The following is a 19956-nucleotide window of genomic DNA, read 5'->3' as shown; positions in this document are numbered from 1 at the left end:
AAGTTCTGTGCCTCCCTGGAAATTAAACACTTGCATGTGACAGCCCATAATCCAGGATAAGGTGTAAGTATCTGCTTTTTCAGCCCCCAGGATCAGCTCAACAGCCCCATGCTCCACCCCCTTTTCTCCCAGGAAAGTGCCTCCCACTTTGGGAAACACGGTCTTAGAAGCTATTGTTGCAGCTGTGACCACAGCTTCAATGATTTCATCAACAGCAACAACAAACAAACAAAAACAGTATTCCATCTGCCCAGCTTTGGATTCATCCTTCTTCCATTCCCTCTCCCTCATTGGGCCCCGTTGCTCCGAGGGCCTTCTCTGGTGACCTGGACACCACAGGGACAGAATATCCTGAACAGCTTTCTTCTGCTTTGTTCTTATCGATTCCAAAGCTTGCGCTTCGTTCACATCTCTGAGCGAGTTCCAGCAGTTTCTGGTGACTTCATGTTCCTCAAGCAAAACTTCCTAATGCCTCTCATTGCCACCTCAGGAAATCTAAACCAGACAGACCCTTGGAGGTTTCTTCACCATCCATGTCCCCATCCTTCTCCCTCCTCAAACTGATTTCCCATTGCTTTTCAAAATACCTTTGTCTTGTTTTTCTAGTAACCAAATCCCCAAATGCACTGCCTTTGAGTGCATGTTGACTCATGGCGACCCCCTGTGGGATTCTGAGACGGTCACTGTTTCAGGGAGTAGCAAGCTGAGTCTCTCTCCTGAGGTGGTTTTGAACTGCCGACCTTGCAGATTGCAACCCAAAGCGTGACCATAAAGAGAAGGGAAATCTAGGGAGGCACTGAGTTAGCTTTCTGTGAATACCAGTCCACCCCTCTCTAAGGGGTTACTGTCAACTGACAAGCTACATTTTCCCCACAAAGACACTGACGTCAAGAAAAGCTTGCTTAAATTGCTACTTGCCCAGAGCTAGAAAGCTGATCAGTAGCGCTTGCATTCCCTGCAGGACTGTCTGAGACCCATCCCTTTTCCAATAGTCCATACTCCCAGTATGTGCCCACTGATGCTATGACCTCGCACCAGGAATGCCCTTCCTCAGGCCTCCCCTTCAGACAGTGCACCTGGACACTCCAGATCTCTCTAAGCACCTTCTCCTAAACTACTTGAGAATGCTGCCCTTTTGCCTGACTCCCCAAGGGGGTACGTGTCTCTCCCGCGTGCTCATGTTTCGTCATTGAATTGATTTGACTCATGGTGGCCCACGTTGTCCGAGTAGGGCTGCCTCACAGATTGTCTTGGCTGGAGTCTTTACAGAAGTATCTCCAGGTCTTTCTCCTTCAGAGACACGAGGTGGGTTTGAACCACCAGCCTTTGAGTGAGTAGTTAAGGGCTTATCTATTTGCATCTCTAGGATTCCTTCCATGTTCTGCAAACACCCTGCTTTTGTCACGAGTCACCTCGGCCTGCGGGGGGCGCCATCCACGAGTGTGGTGTGGAACTGTGCTTTACAGGAACATCAAGGCCTGCACTCTTCAGAAGCAGATCATCCGGTCTTCCTTTCCAAGCCTCCTGGGTGGATGTGAACCGCCACACCTTTGGCCAATAGGCTGGTGCTTAGCCATTTGTGCCCCTCAGAGACTCCCCCGCCCATTTTGCCCATTTTATATCATACTGTGTATATGTTAATAGACCTTTATCTTGATATATAATAAACAGGGGAAAAGATACATTGCCTAAGTATTGATCATGATGACGCATCTCAAAGTGTAACCATCCTGGAAACTGTCATCAGATAAAGAAATGATAGCTGGGAATCCAGGAAGGATGATCCCTTCAGGACCAGTGCTGAGAGTGACGATACTGGGAGGGTGGAGGGAGGGTGGGGTTGAAAAGGGGAACTGATTACAAGGATCTACATAGAACCTCCTTCCTGGGGGACGGACAACAGAAAAGTGGATGAAGAGAGATGTCGGACAGTTTAAGATATGACAAAATAATAATGATTTATAAATAATCAAGGGTTCATGAGGGAGGTGGGAACGGGGAGGGAGGGGGAAAATGAGGAGCTGATACCAAGGGCTCAGGTAGAAAGCAAATGTTTTGAGAAGGATGATGGCACGGCTGTACAAATGTGCCTGACACAATGGCTGTATGTAAGGAATGTGATAAGAGTTGTAGGAGCCCCCAATAAAATGATAAAAAGAATAAGAGCAACAAAAGAAATGATAGGTGCCCAGGAGACCCATTTCCATCTACTCTGCCTCACCAAGGTTATCATTTAAATATGATTTCGTTCATATATAATTCATATTTAAATATGAATTTGTTTCCTTTGTCTGTTTTTACTTTTTATATAAATTAAATCATGTAATAAGCTTTATATGCTGTGGGATGTATTCCCAAAGGTTGAGCATAGCAGTTCGTGATTGATTTTCTTTTCCATTAAAGTTGCAATAATTTATTTGCTCAGTCTACTGTTGAGGGGGATATTGCATTGTTCCTAGTTTGGGGCCATGGTGAATAATCCTACTATAAACATTTCCGCCACATTTCAAAGGAAGGCATTTGCAGTTTCTGAAGTGTGCGCTGTGAAATGGGACGGCTGGGTCAGAGGGTCAGCTTAATAGCTACCATCAAGTAATCGTTCCTAAAAAGGCTTTAGGAACTTGCATTCCCAACCCAGTCCATGGCATTTACGGCCGATCCTCGTTTTTCCTCAACAACTGCTAGATCCACACGTGCAAATTTCCTGGAGGTGCCGGCAGGGAAGCCCGGGCCTGTTGATGGAGAGGTCAGTCATTCTAACCCTCTGGCCCTTCCAGACAGACTGACAGCCTGAGAAGTCATTCCACTCTCAGTGGTGGTGGGGTTTTGAGGGTCTCCCTTGGCCTCCTCTAATGCCTAGAACGTAAAAACAATTGAGTAACGAGCACACAGCTGTTTGGTTTTATCTCCTTTTGTCGCCTGTTAGGCAGGATAAAATGAGTCCCATGGGTGCAGTGGGTAAGCTCTCAGCTGCTAACTCTAAGGTCGACAGTTTGAACCCACTCAATTGACCTCACAACTGGCCATCTGCAGGTTATAACCTGGAACAGGGGTGTCAAACTCAATTAAGACGAGCAACTTTGATTTTGTGGCTTTCCTCGTCTTCAGTAGTTAAAGGGTTAACGAGGGAATTGTGTGAACGGTATTGCTATTTTCTCCATAACTTTTTTTTTCTATTTTCATTTTATTTCAGAGCATCACGGGCCACAAAAAGCCATCTCTGCGGCCTGCGGGCCGCCCGTTTGACAACCCAGGCCTAGAAAATCCTGTGGGGCAGGTGGACGCTGTCAGACGGGGCTGCAATGAGTTGAAATCAACTTCAGGACTGCTAACAACAACCAGAGGGGGCGGATACACCAATGGTAAGGAAGCATGGGCTTTTCACCACTTAGTAACCAGCAATTTAAATTTCTGCTTGTTTTTGGTCACTCTCCACGTCATGGGGTAGCTCTGAAGGCGAAGTAAACACATGCAGGTAAAGTCCTTAGGACAGTGCGCGGCTCATCATAAGGGCCACCATGTATCAGCTGTTATCCGATTAACGCCTGCCTTCAAGGCCTCAGTGCTCGTTGACTCCCTAGAAGCAGAAGCAGGCCTGGGCAGGGGAAGCCTCTGCGGAAGCCGTCCGGGCCCTGGCCTCACCGAGGGACTCTGGACTTTTGCCTGCTCTTCCTGTCCCATTCGCCTCCTCCACTTCCTGCGCAGACGGCCCACGCTTCCTCAAAGAGATGGGAACTTCATGGGCGCGCATCCTTCACAACAGCAGTGGTCGTGGGCCACGCTTCCACTTGAGGAAATCTTTGTGGAATACCTCCCTCTCAGACCCACGGATTTCAAAAGCTAGGCTATGAATCATGGCCCAAGAAGATGTGATGCCTGGGCATTATCCTGAAGCACAGTGAAGATCCCATGGGAGGCCCGAAGTGGGACTGTCCTGGAGGAAGGCCAGCCGGAATGGCACATAGAATCCAGGGTGGTTTGCCGCCAGACTTCCTCTCAGGTACTTTGGATACGTTCTAAGAGGGACCCATCCTGTAACAAAGTGTGGGGAAGAAAGCAGCTGGGACCCAGCTGTCAGACAGAGCAGTGTCTCTGGTCTAGCCATTAGGTGGACTAGCCATTGCGTGGCAGCTACGTGGGGAATGTTTGGGGCTCTGGTTCAAAAGGTCACCAGGTTTAGGACCTAGGACCTGATGGCACCTAGTGGCAATCACACCCACAACATTTCTCTAACTGGAGAGCTTTGGAAAAGCAAGTTGCATCCTGCTCCATTCCATTGAGATCTCGCTCAGATGCAGATAAAGCTGTCTGTGAGTCTGCTTTCTGACATCACGGTGTTTGGTAAATATTTGCCATGTGTTTATTGATCTCTTGTTCTTTTTCAACTTCCCTGTTCTTGTCTTGTTCCCTTCCCACCCACTTGTGACTGGCCCAGTCCACACCCACTTGTGTGACAGTGCCGGGGACTCCTCTGGCACCTTTCACCTCTTGAGAACCACATGCCACTTCTTACAGAGTAAGCAAGCATAAGCCGTACTTTCTGCCCTTGAAAAAGAAAGAGGGGTCATGCCTGCCCAGCCCCATGGTAGATTCTTCGCCAGCAAGAGCTGTTTTCAGATTGTAGAAAAAAAAATCGTTTAATTCAAGAAGGAACTTATAACTTTTATTGATAATGAGAAGGGGGCGGGGTAGGCTGGCATCAGTGTGTGGTTGGTTTGTTTGATAAGGACTAGAGAATCCACATCCGTTCAGTTTTGTGTTTCCTCCTGCTGTAGCACCTCCGGCCAACGTTTAGATCTCATGGGTCAAGAAAGGGGAAGGTTTATAAGGCTGTGACCTCTCTCTCTTTTAAACATTTTTTAAAACTTTATTCATTTAGGTTTTTATTTAATTATATGTGTATTTATTTCTCCCTTTTGTTTGTGGAACGTAATTGCTACGCAGGAAAACGTTCGACATAGTAGTTGTACAACACATCTCATCAAATCAACTCAGGAACAGAACCCTCTTCAGCCCCTCATGTGTGTTTCTTTTTGCCCATATCCATATTTTCCTAGCCCTCCTCTCTCCCCACCCCTCCTCATAGTCTTTAAAGTCTTGTCCTTTTATGTCCAAACCATTTTTTTCATGACTTTCCTTTACAATAATGGTGTCGTGAAATATTTCTCTTAATGAGACAGATTACCTTTGCTAAGCATAATGTTCTCTAATTTCATCCATGGCTTAAGGCATTTAACAGACTCATCATTGTTTTTAATGATGCATAGTACTCCATTGTGTGAATGTACCAGTTTGCTTATCCAGTCCTCCACAGTTGGAGTGTTGTGTGTGTTTCTATTTAAAGCACTTTATTTCTTTAACACTATTTTTTAATCTTCAATGATTTTAATATCCCAGTAGTTTTAAATTTTTATTTTATTTTATTGGGGGCTCTTAAAGCTCTTATCACAATCCATACATTTATTATGTCAAACACATCTGTATATATGTTGCCAGCATCTTTTTCAAAACATTTTCTTTCTACTTGAGCCCCTGGTATCAACTCCTCATTTTTTTCCTCTTCCTCCCCCATGTCCCCTTGACAGTTTATAAATTATTCTTTTTCCTGTCTTAAACCAACAGCTGTCTCCTTTCACCCACTTTTCTGCTGCTATCCCTCTGGGAGGGGGCTCAAACGTCGATTATTGTGATCACTTTCCCCTTCTTACTCCACCCCCACTCCCACCCTTCCCTTCCCCTCCTAGTATCACTACTCCCCTTATTGGTTCTGACATATTTACCTGTCCTGGGTTCCCTGTGTTGAGCTCCTATCGGTAACAGTGTACATGTTCTGGGCTAGCCAGAATTGGGGTCATGACAGTGATGGCGGTGGGGAGCATTAAAGAACTAGAGGAATGTTGTGTGTTTCATTGGTGCCATACTGCACCCTGACTGCCTGATCTCTTTCTTGTGGTCCTTCTGACAGGGGGTATCCAATTAACTAATGATGGGCTTTGGGTCTCCACTCTGCCCTTCGCTCATTCACACGGATATGATTTTTTGTTTTGTTTTGTTTTGTGTCTTTGATGCCTGATCTCTGCTCCCATCAATACCTTATGATCACACAGACTGGGGTACTTCTTCCATGTGGGCTTTGTTGCTTCCCTGCTAGATGGCTGCTTGTTTATCTTCAAGCCTTTAAGACACCAGACGCTATATCTTTTGATAGCTGGGTACCATCAGCTTACTACGCTTACGCACCCATTTTGTCTTCAGCGATCATGTCAGGAAGGTGAGCATCACAGAGTGCCATGTTCGTAGAACAAAGTGTTGTTGCATTGAGGGAGTACTTGACCGGAGGCCCAATGTCTGTCTGCTGCTGTAATATTTTATAAATAAGTATATGTAGACAGATCTATTGCCCTATCTTTATACCACCCTGAACATGCCCGATCTTGTCAGTTTTTTATTATTATTTCCATCTTTTTGCTATTATAGAAATTCCTGCAATAACATACGTATGCATATGTCTATTCATGTTTGTTCTTTATTTTTTTAGGATATATGCCAAGCCGAGTGATGGCAGGATCATAAGGCATTTCTCTTTGCCTGTGTTTAAGGAAGTGCCATTTGATTTCTGTAGTGGTTGTACAATTCTGCAGTCGCCCCCGCACCTCCCCCCCTCCCCGCAATCCATGAGCCAGCGTCTTCTTTACCAGGAAAATCTGTGCTTTCAGTCCTATTTGTCACTGTAGTTTACTCTAGCATTTGCCTTGGGCAGGAAAAGGGGAGGAAACAGGGAAAGGGGAGGCTTTCTGCTCTACAGCTTTGATTTACAGTCCTGAAAACGCCAGGGAGGAATCCCACCCTGCCCTCTCGGATTGCCATGAGTTGGAATTGACTTGATGGCAGCGGCTTGGTCCAGGTGTTTTGACGGTGCTGTGGGTGAACCTTTGGCTGTTAACCAAAAGTTTGGTACTTTGAACCCTCCAGGTAGCTCTGTGGCAGACAGACCTGAGGACCTCTTATAAAGATTGCAATCTAAGAATCTTATGAGGTAGTTCTACTCTATCACATAGAACCACCTAGGATTTGAATTAGACAGGCCTGCACCTAACAGCTTATCTGAGGGGGAGCAGCAATGCAACCACTGAGCTTGGCTGGTGGCCCACCTGGAGCGACAAAGGAGCCCTGGTGGCGCAGTGGTTACGTGCTCAGCTGCCAACCGCAAGGTCAGCAGTGTGAACCCACCAGCTGCTCGGTGAAAGAAAGACATGGTATTATGTGGATTAATCACAATCTAAACCCACAGCCACTAAGTAGTTTCTATGCACAGTGACCCTACAGGATGGTATAGAACTGCTCTGTGGAGTTTTGGAGGCTCTAAATCAGTGGTTCTCAACCTTCCTCATGTCGCGACCCTTTAATACAGTTCCTCATGTTGTGGTGACTCACCAACCATAAAAATTATTTTCTTCTTCCTTTTTTTAATAGTTTTATTAGGGGCTCATATATTCATCAATTGTGTAAAGCACATTTGTACACTCATTGGCCTCACCATTCTCAAAACATTTGTTCTCCACTTAAGCCCTTGGCATCAGCTCCTCATTTATTTCCCTCCTTCTGCAACCCTCCGTCCATCATGAACCCTTGATAATTTATAAATGATTATTTTGTCATATCTTTCCCTGTCTGACGTCTCCCCTTGCCTACTCTTCTTTTGCCTGTCCCGCAGGGAGGCGGTCACATGTAGATCCTTGTAATTGGTTCCCCCTTTCCAACTCACCCTCCTAGTATATAAAAATTATTTTTGTTGCTGCTTCATAACTAGTTTTGCTACAGTTATGAATCAGGCAACCCCTGTGTCGTTCAATCACCAAAGGGTCACAATCGGTTGAGAACCGCTGCTCTAAATATTTAGAGTAGACTGACACATCTTTCTCACAAGAAGTGGCTGGTGGATTTGAACAAATGATCTTTCAGTTAACTGCCCAATGCACTACCCACAGCACCTCCTTGGAACCCGTTTGGGACAGTGGGGATCGACTCCCTGGCAGTGGAGTTTGGGTTTGAACAAATGCCCTTTACTTACTTTGAACCCATTTCTTCGCTGCAAAGTGAAAATGAAGAAGGGCCCTGCTGTCTCCAAACATCATCCCAGTCTTGGGGGCTGTGAGACGGTGAGCGATCAAAGAGCAGGTCACAACTCTGCCTGAGGATCCCTGGGAGCACGGGAAGGTCAGAGCGGGGGTGCAGCAAGGGTGAGGAGCACCCGCAAGGATAAGGCAGCAGAGTCATCAACTGTCTAGTGATTGGGGAGTTTTGATTATTGGCTAGCAATGTGCCTAGAGCCTGTTTGTTGCTGGCACTCGCTCATGCAGACTCAGTGGAAAACCATCCATTCCTCCACCTCTATGACAGGGGGGCGTGTTTCTGGAGCAACGATGCACCTTGAGGGCCTTTTAACCCAGGCAATGTATCTTCCAGCACTCTGCCCCACATCCACCGCCATTGATACGATCAAGCTCATCCCAAACTCAACTGCCCTACAGTCAGTTCTGGTTCATGCTGACCCTGTAGGATGGAGTAGAACTGCCTCTGTGGATTTCTGAGACTGTAACCTTTCTGGAAGCAGAAAGCCTCATCTGTCTCCCCTGGCGCGACTGCCGGTTTTCAAGTCTTGACATTATATGGTTCGCAGTCCAATGCGTAACTCGTTATAGCCCCAGGGCTGGTATTCCAGCGCAGAGCAATCCTCTGGAGGGTTTCAGCAGGCCTCTGATTTGGGCTCATAGGGATGCTGTGTAGGGTTTCTCAGGCCATGAGTCTTTCTTTACAAGCACAGGTAGCTGAAAACCTCCTGTTTCCCCCTAGGAGTGGCTGTTGGGTTTGGATCACCGACCTTCAGGTTAGCTGTCCAATAGCACGCCGGGCGCCTTGGACAATATGTGGTGGTAGGCCAGGGGGTTTTCATTGGCTGAAATTTTGGAAGTAGAGCGCCAAATCTTCTGCCAGTCTGGAAGCTCTGCTACAACCCGTCCCTCCTGGGTGACCCTGCTGGCACAGTACAGCAAAGGGGCACACAGGCAGTGGGAGAAAGACTTAGAAAATTGCAATCCAATTTTGGCTCAAGATACAGATCTATGAAACTTCGCTGCTAGTAAATATTCCAGTGCATGAGCTAGCTCCAAACAAGGTTCCGACATGTCAGACTCAGAGGCCCCTGGGGCATGGCGTGCTGTGTGCTGTCGGGCTGTGTTCCTGGGAGTCTTCTCCAGCCAGTGCTGGACTCTGTTCAGCTGGTGGGTGCTAATTGAAACCCTGCCAACCCAGTTTTGGGGAGCACATGTACTTATGATAAACATTTTTAACCTTTTTAGTGACATTCTCCTAAAAGTTCAGAGGACTCTTGATTTCCATTTAAACAAAGTGATTTTACTTAAAAACCATCTGTTCTCTCCACCCTTCAAGAAGGCATTGAAAGGGCAGAGATTTGTCCACTTGGCTCCCTGTGATCAACTCAGCCCTCAGGCCAGAGAAGGCACTCAAATATTTGTCCTCTTCAAGGATCCCTAGTGGTACCTCCCACTAATTGTCAGACTGCTAACTGCAAGGCAGGTGGTTCAAGTCCATGTGGTGTTCCTCAGAGGACAGATGGAGCTATCTGCTCCCATCAAGGTTTAAAGCCTTGGAAACCCTTATCTATAGCAGAACTATGCATGGACCGATGACATTGGGTGGGCTTTCTTCTGGAATCAGAAGTCACTGATAGCTGGAAGTCAACTATCAATGACAGCAGTATCCTTAGTTTTATTAAGTTGTAAACTGACCCAACTACACCTCTTTACCCAACTGCAGGAGCACCTCATTTCACTGCTCTCTAGAGCCACGCAGGGAGGGTTGGTGGTAGCTCTGGGTGAGCAAGGCAATCAGCACTTCGTCTCCATCCGTGTGTGCTCACATTTTCTCGTGTGTCAGTTTGGCCCAGCTCACAAAATCTCCAACTTGTTTATCAGATTATTGCACCCCGTATAGGGCAAATGCAATGTTTTACCAACCAGGAAATTTTTTAAGTGGTATTGTGACTTACTTTATTTTGACCCTGTCTTTATTGCTCTGGTCTGGGACGGGACCACCCAAGTCTCTGAGCAATGTCTTAAAGTAGCACATGACACCAACTTTATAAATATGTTTCCAGGTTTTATTGCAAACCAAAATTGGTTCATCACACACACAAAAAGTTGTGTGATTGGGGAGGAAGGATTGTACATATTATAACCATGTTAATTACAGTACATTAAAACGGTGGATTACAATACAAATAAGCCTGTAAGTTTAAATATTCTAATGTTATATAACCCAATGTACAGATTTTATACAACACAATGGTCAGGAATGGAAAAAAAAACAACCATAAATAATGCCCATCTTACAGGTGACATTTTAAACAATGAAAACACCAACCTCTTTGACCGACAGCTGGGCATTGGTCCATAAAAAACCCTTTCTGAAAATAGAAATATTCATAGCAGCAATGCTTTCTGTAAGCATCTGGGTACAAGTCATCGCAAGACCATTTCCATAAATTTTAGTTCTTAAGTATTTATATCTTACAAAAAACGAAACGAAACAAAAGCAGTCTACACATAAATTTAGCTTCCAAATATGGAAGAAACAATGTCCCACACGTTGTAGTGTCTTGCAAGTGTCACATTGATGCTTAGAACGCAACCCACCTGTGAACAAGCACACCACTCAACGGCGCCACTAGTTCAGCAGGCCCCGCGAGGGAAGGTAAGGAACCGGACCACTCTGTGATAGGAAAAGCTTTGGAGCTAACATGATCTCATCAGAAAAGGCACATTTCATAGTCATCAGTGTCGCGGCCTGACAGCCCTTCGGAAGAGCCTTCCTCTGAAGAGCCTCTAGGGCTCCTTGGCCTGGGGGCTCGCCCTACTGCTTGTCTCAGAGATAGCACCACGTTGGAAGGAAGAGGGAGAGAGAGAGGCGTGGAAACCTCTGCTCACTGGAAGGAGGGTGTGCTCTTCGAAAAGCTTCCAGCAAAGTGTGCAGTGCCAATCTCCCAGCTTCCAGAGATGTGCAAATTCTCCTTTAAAATGGCCTGTCAGCTGGCAGCTCTACCAGGAGGCTAACAACCATTCAGGAACACAGAGAATCCTTCAGAAGTCCCCAGGGCTGCTCAGAGGAAAGAGTCCATAGGGGGTGCATACGAGAAGCCCAGGAACGCCTCGGCTGCCTCCTTGACACTGGCCGTGATGAGGATGCTGTCGGGGGACCTGCCGATGGAGTTGGGGACTGGCTCTTCGGTGAACTCGGGGTCAAAGTGCCGCAGGTCGCTGGGTCCGCTCTGTTGCCAAAGGAAGAACGTGTGATCAGATTTCATGCTGGACTCAGACCAGCTGCTGCTGTTATTTCCGATTCAGGATGGTTTTAGATAAGGGAGCTCAAATCTTGAGGATACTTCTGGGGGAATCCACTGTCAACTCTTTCAAGTACCAACCACCCCCTCCAAATCCGTTGCCACTAAGTCGATTCTGACTCATGGTCACCCCGTGTGCTACAACAGAGCAGAGCTGCTCGAGCAGGATTTTCTTGGCTGTCACATTTTATGGAAACCGGTCACCAGACCTTTCTTCCTCAGTACCACTGAGTGACTTTGAACTGTCAGTCTTAAGGTTAGCAGTTCAGAGCAAACTGCACCACCTGAGGGACTGCTACAAAACTCAAAATCCATATACAGTGTAACAATAGTGTGAATCTTTTTTGGGGGGTGGGTGGGACTTAACTCCATGGCAGTAAATTAGTTTCTACTCTGCTGTTTCTAAATATATGTGCTTTTTGTGGGACTATCCCTTGTTCCTCCCCGCAAGCCCAAGAAACGAATGGATCTAAGAATAAACTAGATACCAATTTATGCTCTGAGTGGTCGCCTCCCTCACCAGCTAACAAGGTATGTCTTTTGTGCCTCACTTTACTTAGAAGAGACCAGTAACTTACCACATTTGGATTAAAAGGGGGCGTAATCTTCTTATTAATGAGATCATCCCAGTTAATTAGGGAGAAGAACACATGATTCTTAATCTCCAGCTGTTGAGAAGAAACATGAGGTTAATTTAGCCAGGCGAAATTCAATCGGGGCAGTAAAGTCTCTGCGTACTTCCCAGACAGCCCACGAGAACAGGAAGGAAAAAGACTCCAACTCACAAAGTCATCCTTGGCGCCCAGCCTCCTGGTCCTGTCCTTCTGCAGAAGGCCCTCGAGCAGGTGCCGCGCAGAATTCGTGATATTTGGCTTCAACTGGAGGGGCTTGTTCAGAATGTTGTCATACATCTCAGCAGTGTTTCGGCTGTAAAAAGGAGGCTGAAAGGGAAGGGAAAAGTCCTTAATACTTTTTTCAAAAGTTTTATACAGTATCTGAGATTCACAGGGTAAAAGATTAAGCTATACTTATGGTGCTGGATTTGAGAAAAATAGGAGTCCACTTGGATTTTTCAACCCTCACCTCAACAGTGGGTTTAAGTTAGCCAAGCCTCAGCTTTTACCATCACTTAAAATGAGTGTGGTCTCGTCGAGTAAAATGTGAATTGACGAATGAAAAGCCCACATTGGGGAAAAAACAAAACCCAAACAATCTGTCTCCCTTATTGACTTTTGGGTTGGAGAAAACTAGGTGCAGCTTTCCACTCCTATAAAGAGTTAGTCTCGGACTCACAGGGGCAGTTCTCCCCTGTCCTGTATGACTGCTGAGTCAGACAGCCTCGAGGGCAGATCGCTTGGTTTGAGTTATTGACTTCTGGCTAGGTTACTGATAAGGCTGAGGTATAATGAATTGGTTTTAACAGGTCTGCCTGGCTGCGAACCCTGGATGGGTATGAAGTCAGTGCTGGGGGTGGGGTGGGGTGGCGGGGTATGGGCGGCAAGGATCCACAGGGCCCAAGTACTACTCACCAAGCCATACAGCATCTCGTACAAAACGGCCCCCAGGCACCACCAGTCCACAGTCCTGTCGTAAGGCTGCTTATGAAGCACTTCTGGAGCCAGATACTGAAAGAGACCAGGGGAACGGAGGTTAGAGTGCTGAAGCCAGGAGCTGCCCCCCAGGACCAGGCATTAATTGGAAAAGGTGGCGAGACCCAGGGGTGAACCTGGAGATTGCATGTGAGATGATTTCTTCATGAGAGGACTGTGGGTCTGTGGGAGGCTGGCTGGCTGCCTGCCTATGTGCACGGATATTTATGGGGAGGCTGAACAAATCTTTACTGGGATTTCGAAAACGGCTCATTTTCAGGAGAGCAGCACAAGGCTTTGGAACTTGTATCAAAACAGTCAACAGAGTCTTGCTTGCACTGAGTCACCCTCAGAAACCTGAGGGAAATCTGCGTGAAGTGATTGCAGGGGAGACGCCCGGGGTGGGAAGAGGGCTCCTGGCTCCTACCTCAGGGGTGCCGCAGAAGGTGGAAGTCGTCCCGTTGTGTTCAATGTTCTCCTTGCACAGCCCAAAGTCAGTCAGGACAATGTGTCCCTGTGAGTCCAGCAAAATATTCTCTGGTTTTAAGTCTCTGTACCAAAAAAAAAAAAAAGACAAGATTTTAATAGATTAATTCCACTTCATAAGAAATCCTTTGTAAACCTAATTGCTCGGGGTATTAGGAGCATGTGAAATCCAGGCAGGCTGTGCAGTGCACAAAAATGGGAGTCCTTGTTCGGCTAATCTACTCTGGATCAGGGACAATCCTTGCTGGCTGGGTCCCTAGTGGCCACAGTCAAGCCCTGTGTTAGGTAACCCAAGTTGCATATCAACAAATTCTTTTAAGGCTTCACCAAAGGCTAGGGCTGTGTCCTCCCCCCACCCTCCACCCTCCACCTCCCCTGACCCCCACAGGGAGGTGCCCTGAAGAGTCGTCCTGCTCACCTATAAACGATGTTCAGAGAGTGCAGGTAGCCCAAGGCACTGGCTATCTCAGCAGCATAGAAGCGAGCTCGGGGTTCCAGGAAGCAGCGCTCCCTCTGGAGGTGGTAGAACAGCTACAAGGAAACAAAACAAAGTTCACCTGGGTTGCCAAAGCCTGCTGCTGACAATGCCTTGAATTGGTTTCAACATACATAGCTAAGGAGAACAATTGCCGGAAGTGGCCCTCACTAGTCCATTAACTATTGCATGCCTGGCAGGCTAGAGGAAATGCTAATTCTGATCCTTTGTCTCCCTCAGTGTCTTTGATGGACACATCTTCTCCTTTAGCTCCCTGGCACTCAGCTCACCTCTCCACCATTGATGTAGTCCAGGACAAAATACAGCTTGTCAGCAGTCTGGAAAGAGAAATGAAGACCCACGAGGAAAGGGTGTTTCACGTTCTTCAGTAGAACATTCCGCTCTGACATGATGTGCTTCTCCTAAAGGGCAGACAAAAAAAAAAAAGACAAGACTTGAGTGGGAATTCTCAAACTGGCACCCAAAACCCAAAGGAAAGACTCCTGGCAGGGAGCCCATCACCAAGCCCACGTCAGGGGGCACGTCTCCTACCTCCTTCTTTTTCAGGATTGCCTTCTTCTGCAAAACCTTGACGGCATAGAATGCTTCTTCTGCCTTGTGTCTTGCCAGCAGAACCTGAAATGGCAGCATCCAAATGTCATTTTGTTATTCACAGCAGGAGAGGAGAGAGGGAAAGCCACAAAGTCATGAAAGACAATGATTGGGCGTGTCTTTGCCCTTGAAATTACCTTGCCAAAACTGCCTTTCCCAATGACTTTCAAGAAGTGGAAGTCTGATGGTTTTGCATGAGGATTGGATGATGGGCCAAGGTTGATTTGCTGAGATGGGCTGGGCTAGAAAGGAAAGTTTTCTTTTAATAAATATCGGAGCTTCAAATACAAATCTACCTATAACATGCACATGTCTTAGGAAGGTTTGTTTCCTCCACAACTGACAGAGGCAAGTCACCAAGTAGTGCTCTCTCTAAATATCATCCTCAACAGCCACTTTTCAAATCCATACAAATCAGTATTGCATGAGAATACGGAGAACCATACAGTCAGGTTAGTATAAGTGCATACGATTTTTATTTATGAACTATGCCTCTTAATAAAAATACATTCTCCAGCCTCAATACTGAGGTCATTTGTTATGCCATGAACTAATACAGCATTCCTGGTTTGATACTAATTTCTGAAATGCTCTTTTAACTCACGATGCAGGAATGCCAACTGACTCACGGCACAGTTTCCCTCCCCAGGTGCATCACAGCAGAGAGCACTTACCGGAGGTGAAGGGTTGGCATTCATAAGCTCCGGCTCCTGAGGTTGGGAGATTTTCAAAATAGACTGCACTTCGGGACTGCAAGAGGGAAAAAAAAAATCGCTTAGGTTCCTGTAACTTCCCACCAGGGGGCACATTCATCTCAATAGTGAGTTGCTGGCTCACACTTTCCCCTGAGAATTCAGGGCGTTTAAGAAATTCAACTAACTTACTCAGTTTATTTTTTAAAAAAAGCGAAGTCAAACAATAACCCTTAAAACAGAAGTTAGGGCTGCACTTCGTTGAGAAAAAGAAAAGAAAAACTGCCATCAAGTCGATGCCACCTCACAGCGACCCAGTTGGGGCAAGTAGAACCGCCCCTGGGTTTCCAAGACTGCAGCTCTGTGAGAGCGGGGAAACTCCGTGTCTCCCGCGGAGCAGCTGGTGGCTTAGAACAGCCAACCTTACAGGCAGAAGCCCAACACATAACCACAGCGCTGCCAGCTCCGTGTTGGGAGAGCATGTAAACTAGGCAAACACGAAAAACGTACCTTACAAGCCCAAATCAATAGTTTTCCTTTACGTTTGAAATGTTCAAAACACAATACAATCTAACGAAAAAAGGACTCCTATTACAGCTAGCTCTCCGGTCAACATATTCATTTATGAGCGTATGCCCGGCTAACAAACTACACCCTTTAAAAAATGCCACCAAACTTACTGTTTGCAAGCATAGGAGTTGTTGGCAATCTTCTGAATAAAGTCGTTCAGACCCATCCTCCTCTGTTTCATGAAAGCTGTGAATTAAAGAAAAGAAGTCAGCGCTTGACGCTTCACGATCTCCGAAGGTAATCTGATTCGGAACCTTCAACAAAATCGCGCTCGGTCGAGCCTCCAGGGCGAGGCTCAGCCCTGCACTCACCGATGAGAATTGCTACCATTCCCCTCATCCTGGAGTAAGTGAGGGTGCCCTTAGCAGCCTCGGTTTTCACAGTCATAGCCGCGGGAAGAGAAGAGAGAGAAGTCCGGGAGAGGAGACCCGCTCAATCACCACTGCGAGCCGGCCGGGCGGCCGGCTTATAAACACTGCGCCGCCTGGGGGCGGGGCCCGCGCAACAAGGAAGAAGCCGCATTGGTTGGCACGCTAATGGCCACGCCCCCAGAACTGCCCGCCCCCGGAGCGGCCAGCCTCGCCGCTCCGTAGCCCCGCAGGTTGGGGCGCCCGCGCCGGGACGACCCCGGGCGGGGGCGCGGGGGCGCCTAGGCGGCGGGGGGTGAGCCGAGCGCTGGGCTGCGGTCGACCTCCAGGAGCTCCCGGAAAGGGGCGAGGGAAAGCGCCCGCGGAGGGGCGAGGCGGGATGGCGAGGCGGGAGTAATTTTCCACCCTCCTCGCTGAGCCTGCCTGGTAGGAAATGAGAGTCGCCGCGGCGAGGCGCTTTCCGCCCACCCGCCCGCCCGGTGCGCGGCGTCTGGGGTGCCTGTCCCGGGGGCATCCTCCAGCGCTCAGTTCCCTTGGACCCTGGGCTCGCGCCCGCAGCCGGAGCCTCTTCCGCCGGCCCCCCGGCGAGGCCTCCCGGTCGCCGCGCGCGCCTCCCTCCCGGGGCTATCGCGCGGGCGCAGGCTGCTGCGCGAGGGAGGGCGGCCCGCGCCCTATCTGCGGGGGCCAGAAGGGGCCGGGGTGCCCGGCGGTGCTGCCCGCGCGCACGCCCCGGCCCCGGCCTCTCCCCTCTGCACCGTGCACCACCCCCACCCAAGGCAAAGTCTGCGCGCCCCAGCCGGCCGAGGGGCACGTCGCGGGGGCCGCGCGCTTACCGAGTCCGCTCAGCAGGAAGGACTCGCTCCTTTTCTGCGCCTCGGCCCGCTTTTTGTGGCGGGGCCGGAGCAGGGACTCCAGTCGGGCCCGGGCCAGCGCTCCCTGCATCTCCCCCATGGTCACGGGCTCCGGGCGCGCGGTGGGCGAGCGGGAGAGCCGAGAGAACACTGACGTTTCCTTGAAGGAGCCGCCGTGACTCAGGCCCAGCGAGATTTCCTGCCCCAAGTCCCAAAACAAACAAATGACCCTTGTGCACGGCCGAGTCGCTTCCGAAAACGCCTTTTTGTGCTTTTGGCCAAAGCCAAGGCTGAAAAATCCCAGAACTTGGAAGAGGAGGAAGGAAGGAAAGAAAGAGGGAAGGGGGGAGGGGGGAGGTCAGGAATGTGGAGGGGAGGGGGCGGAAAGAAAATTCGCGTCTGCACTAAAAAGGGGGGGGGGGTGAAGAGGTCCAATCTGCATTTCACTTTTTTTCTCTCAACCTCTGAGAACATTCTGTCCTTTCCGCGTGTGATTATTTTCCCTCCTTGCATTTTTAATCCCTGCCATGCCAAGAACACGTGAGGAAGTGGCAAGTGAGGGAGCCCCGCATTCGGCCGGAGGACCTGGCGTGACCCGGGAGGTCCGGGCCTTGCAGGGCTTGGCACCAGGGCCGCCCTTGCAGCCCAGCTTACTCCGGGCCGCCTCCACCCCAAAACCCCCGCACCGTCACTGTACTTTGCCCCACAGCGCCTCGGGTCATCCTTTTCTCGCCGGGCCCTGCTTGGGTTTATTTCAGCGCCAACCCAGGAGTCGGCTTCCCGCTGCAGCATTCCCTCGCTCACGCCCGCCCCATGCAAACTGGGACGGGTGGGCTCAGAAGCGAAGAGAAGTGTAACTGCTCCAGAAGCCCGAGGAGGGAGGGAGGTTGGTGGCGCCGCCGCCTGCCGCCGGCCGGCTGGGGAACTCGCCTTCCAGTAACCTGGCTGCTGGGAGGTGCTGTCTGACCGCAGGCCCGGGAACCCGCGCCAGCATGGGTCTGGAAGCGCGGGGCCAGGAGCTAGGGAACAGCTGGCTCCAGGTTACTGCGATTCGCTGGGCCGGGCACCTGGCGCTTGCTGGTGCTGTCTGTGATGGCTGCCCTGCCGTGACCCCTAGCTGCCAAGGCCCCTGCCATTTTAGCGCTGGCCACGGGGCCTCACACACTCAGAAATGCTAACCATCAAGCCAGAAATGGCATGTGAAGCTGTTTTTCCTAAGTCCCAGGCAGACGTTTCCTTGGTAGGGGCTACCTTACTTGCCCTGGTATTTCCAACCTCCATTGCTTCTTGCTTGGCTCAGAACCCAATCTTTTGAAAGCAGCCAACAACTCAGAGTTGTTAGGGAACTCCAGCTTACAGTCACCAGTACCCTTGGGCTTCCTTCTGCATAGAATTTGCATTGAATAAGGCTCTGTGATTTCCATATGCCCTCCATAGCACGTGTTCCACTACCATTCAAGCATCTCGGCCTGGTTCCCTCACCAGGTTCCTTCCCTTTTAAGAGAAAGACTTGGGCTCAGACTCTCCCCAGAACACCATCCTGCACATCAAGTTCTGTCTAAAAACATTTAACTAAGGAACATTCTGGCCCAGACCCTCCCCTGCACCCCAGTGCCTGTGGTCTTATTTCCCCAAGTCTGCCACCCCAAATCTTCTGGAAGCATCTTTGCATTACTACCCCCTTCCAACGACAGTAATTCAGACAGACAAACCTCTCAGAGAGGACTTTATGGCCTCCTCTTTCATCCTTCAGGTCACCCAGGGTATGAATGAGAGTCGTTAAAGATGGTTTTTCTGGAGGTTAGAGGTAGGATTCAGTTTGGCAGGGGAGGCCCAGAGTTCGGTGTCTCTGCGGAGATTTGGAACTCTGAGCCTGTGCAGCTGGGAGCGGGTGGCAAACGGTCAGGCTGCCATGAACCTACTTTATATACGTGCGCGGTTACCTTCAGGAAAATATCAAGCTGCAAAGTTCAACACTGGGCCGTTTATCTCCCCTTTCCCCCATTGCAACATCACCCAGAAAATTACAGTCATCAGCGTCCTGGGTTTATTACACCCCAGGCAAGACACACAAGAAATGTAACTTGACTGATTATCAGAACACATCACCCCATAAAACAAAACACAAACGCAATACACATGCAGCAGGCTCTGTTTTCCGGGAGGCACAGGGAACTTAAGTTAGAGGGCTGGAAGTGGAAGGGGGAAGGGGCACAACCTTGTGATTTGTGGTCGGAACCCAAAAGGCACGTCTGATGTGCTCCTCCTGCCCCTCCCCAGAGAGGCTCCGCACTGGAGACGGACGGTAGGCTAAACTTATCATTTAGCAAGGAGAATCAGGTTGTTGAGACTGGCTTTTCATCCAACCGGATACCTGATGGGTGGAGCAGGCGCCCCCTGTTCTGTCCCAGCAACCTATTAAGACTTCCGAACAGGAAGGTGACACACGGCGGCGGGGTGTATTTGGGGGCCGGCGGGGGGTGGGGGGAAGGCCGGGGAAGCGGTGAGTGACGCGCGCGCTCGCGCCTCTAGACTCCGCGCCGACTTCAGTGGCCCTGTGTCTGCTATTCAACTGCTTGATCTGTGCTTCCTTCCCGTCGCCAGCCTCTCTCTTTGGTCCAGATAGCCCTCCTCCCGGGAGGAATCCGGCCCCTTCCCGCTTATTCCCCGGTGGCGGAGCGGCTCGTGGGGCGTCACCAAACCGCTGGTAAATGCATCCTAGGGGGCAGTCGCGCTCTCTGCAAGAAGGACTCCGGGATGCTCGCGTCCGTCCTCCTGGCCAGAGGTTTGATCAGTTCAGGACAATTTCTCCACAACACCTTTGCCATCAGAGAAAATACAGACGGCTTGCGACGAGGGAGGCTAATTCCCTCCCCGTTTCCTCAAGCCAAACT

General features: G+C 49.3%; 1 protein-coding gene across 2 annotated transcripts; it reads right to left on the bottom strand.

Annotated features, from left to right (window-relative positions):
* Positions 1 to 10175: 10175 nt before the first annotated feature.
* On the bottom strand, positions 10176 to 17204 carry SGK1 (serum/glucocorticoid regulated kinase 1). 2 transcript variants are annotated; one of them, XM_075554508.1, is made up of 12 exons: positions 17045 to 17204; positions 15954 to 16029; positions 15256 to 15331; positions 14719 to 14823; positions 14522 to 14605; positions 14260 to 14391; positions 13913 to 14025; positions 13436 to 13559; positions 12949 to 13044; positions 12205 to 12360; positions 11998 to 12087; positions 10176 to 11347 (listed from the first exon to the last, which is right to left on the bottom strand). In XM_075554508.1, the coding sequence occupies exons 1-12, from the start codon at positions 17160 to 17162 to the stop codon at positions 11180 to 11182; spliced, it is 1338 nt and encodes a 445-aa protein (XP_075410623.1). In that variant the 5' UTR covers positions 17163 to 17204; the 3' UTR covers positions 10176 to 11179. The 2 variants fall into 2 exon arrangements, with proteins under 2 accessions (XP_075410623.1, XP_075410624.1); XM_075554509.1 differs by lacking the exon at positions 17045 to 17204 and adding an exon at positions 16155 to 16300.
* Between the last annotated feature and the right edge of the window lie 2752 nt (positions 17205 to 19956).

The sequence above is a fragment of the Tenrec ecaudatus genome, chromosome 7 (assembly GCF_050624435.1).
Source record: "Tenrec ecaudatus isolate mTenEca1 chromosome 7, mTenEca1.hap1, whole genome shotgun sequence".
Classification (NCBI taxonomy): Eukaryota; Metazoa; Chordata; class Mammalia; order Afrosoricida; family Tenrecidae; genus Tenrec; species Tenrec ecaudatus.
The sequence above is the reverse complement of the archived record's forward strand: the minus strand, read 5'-3'. Positions and strand labels throughout refer to the sequence as shown.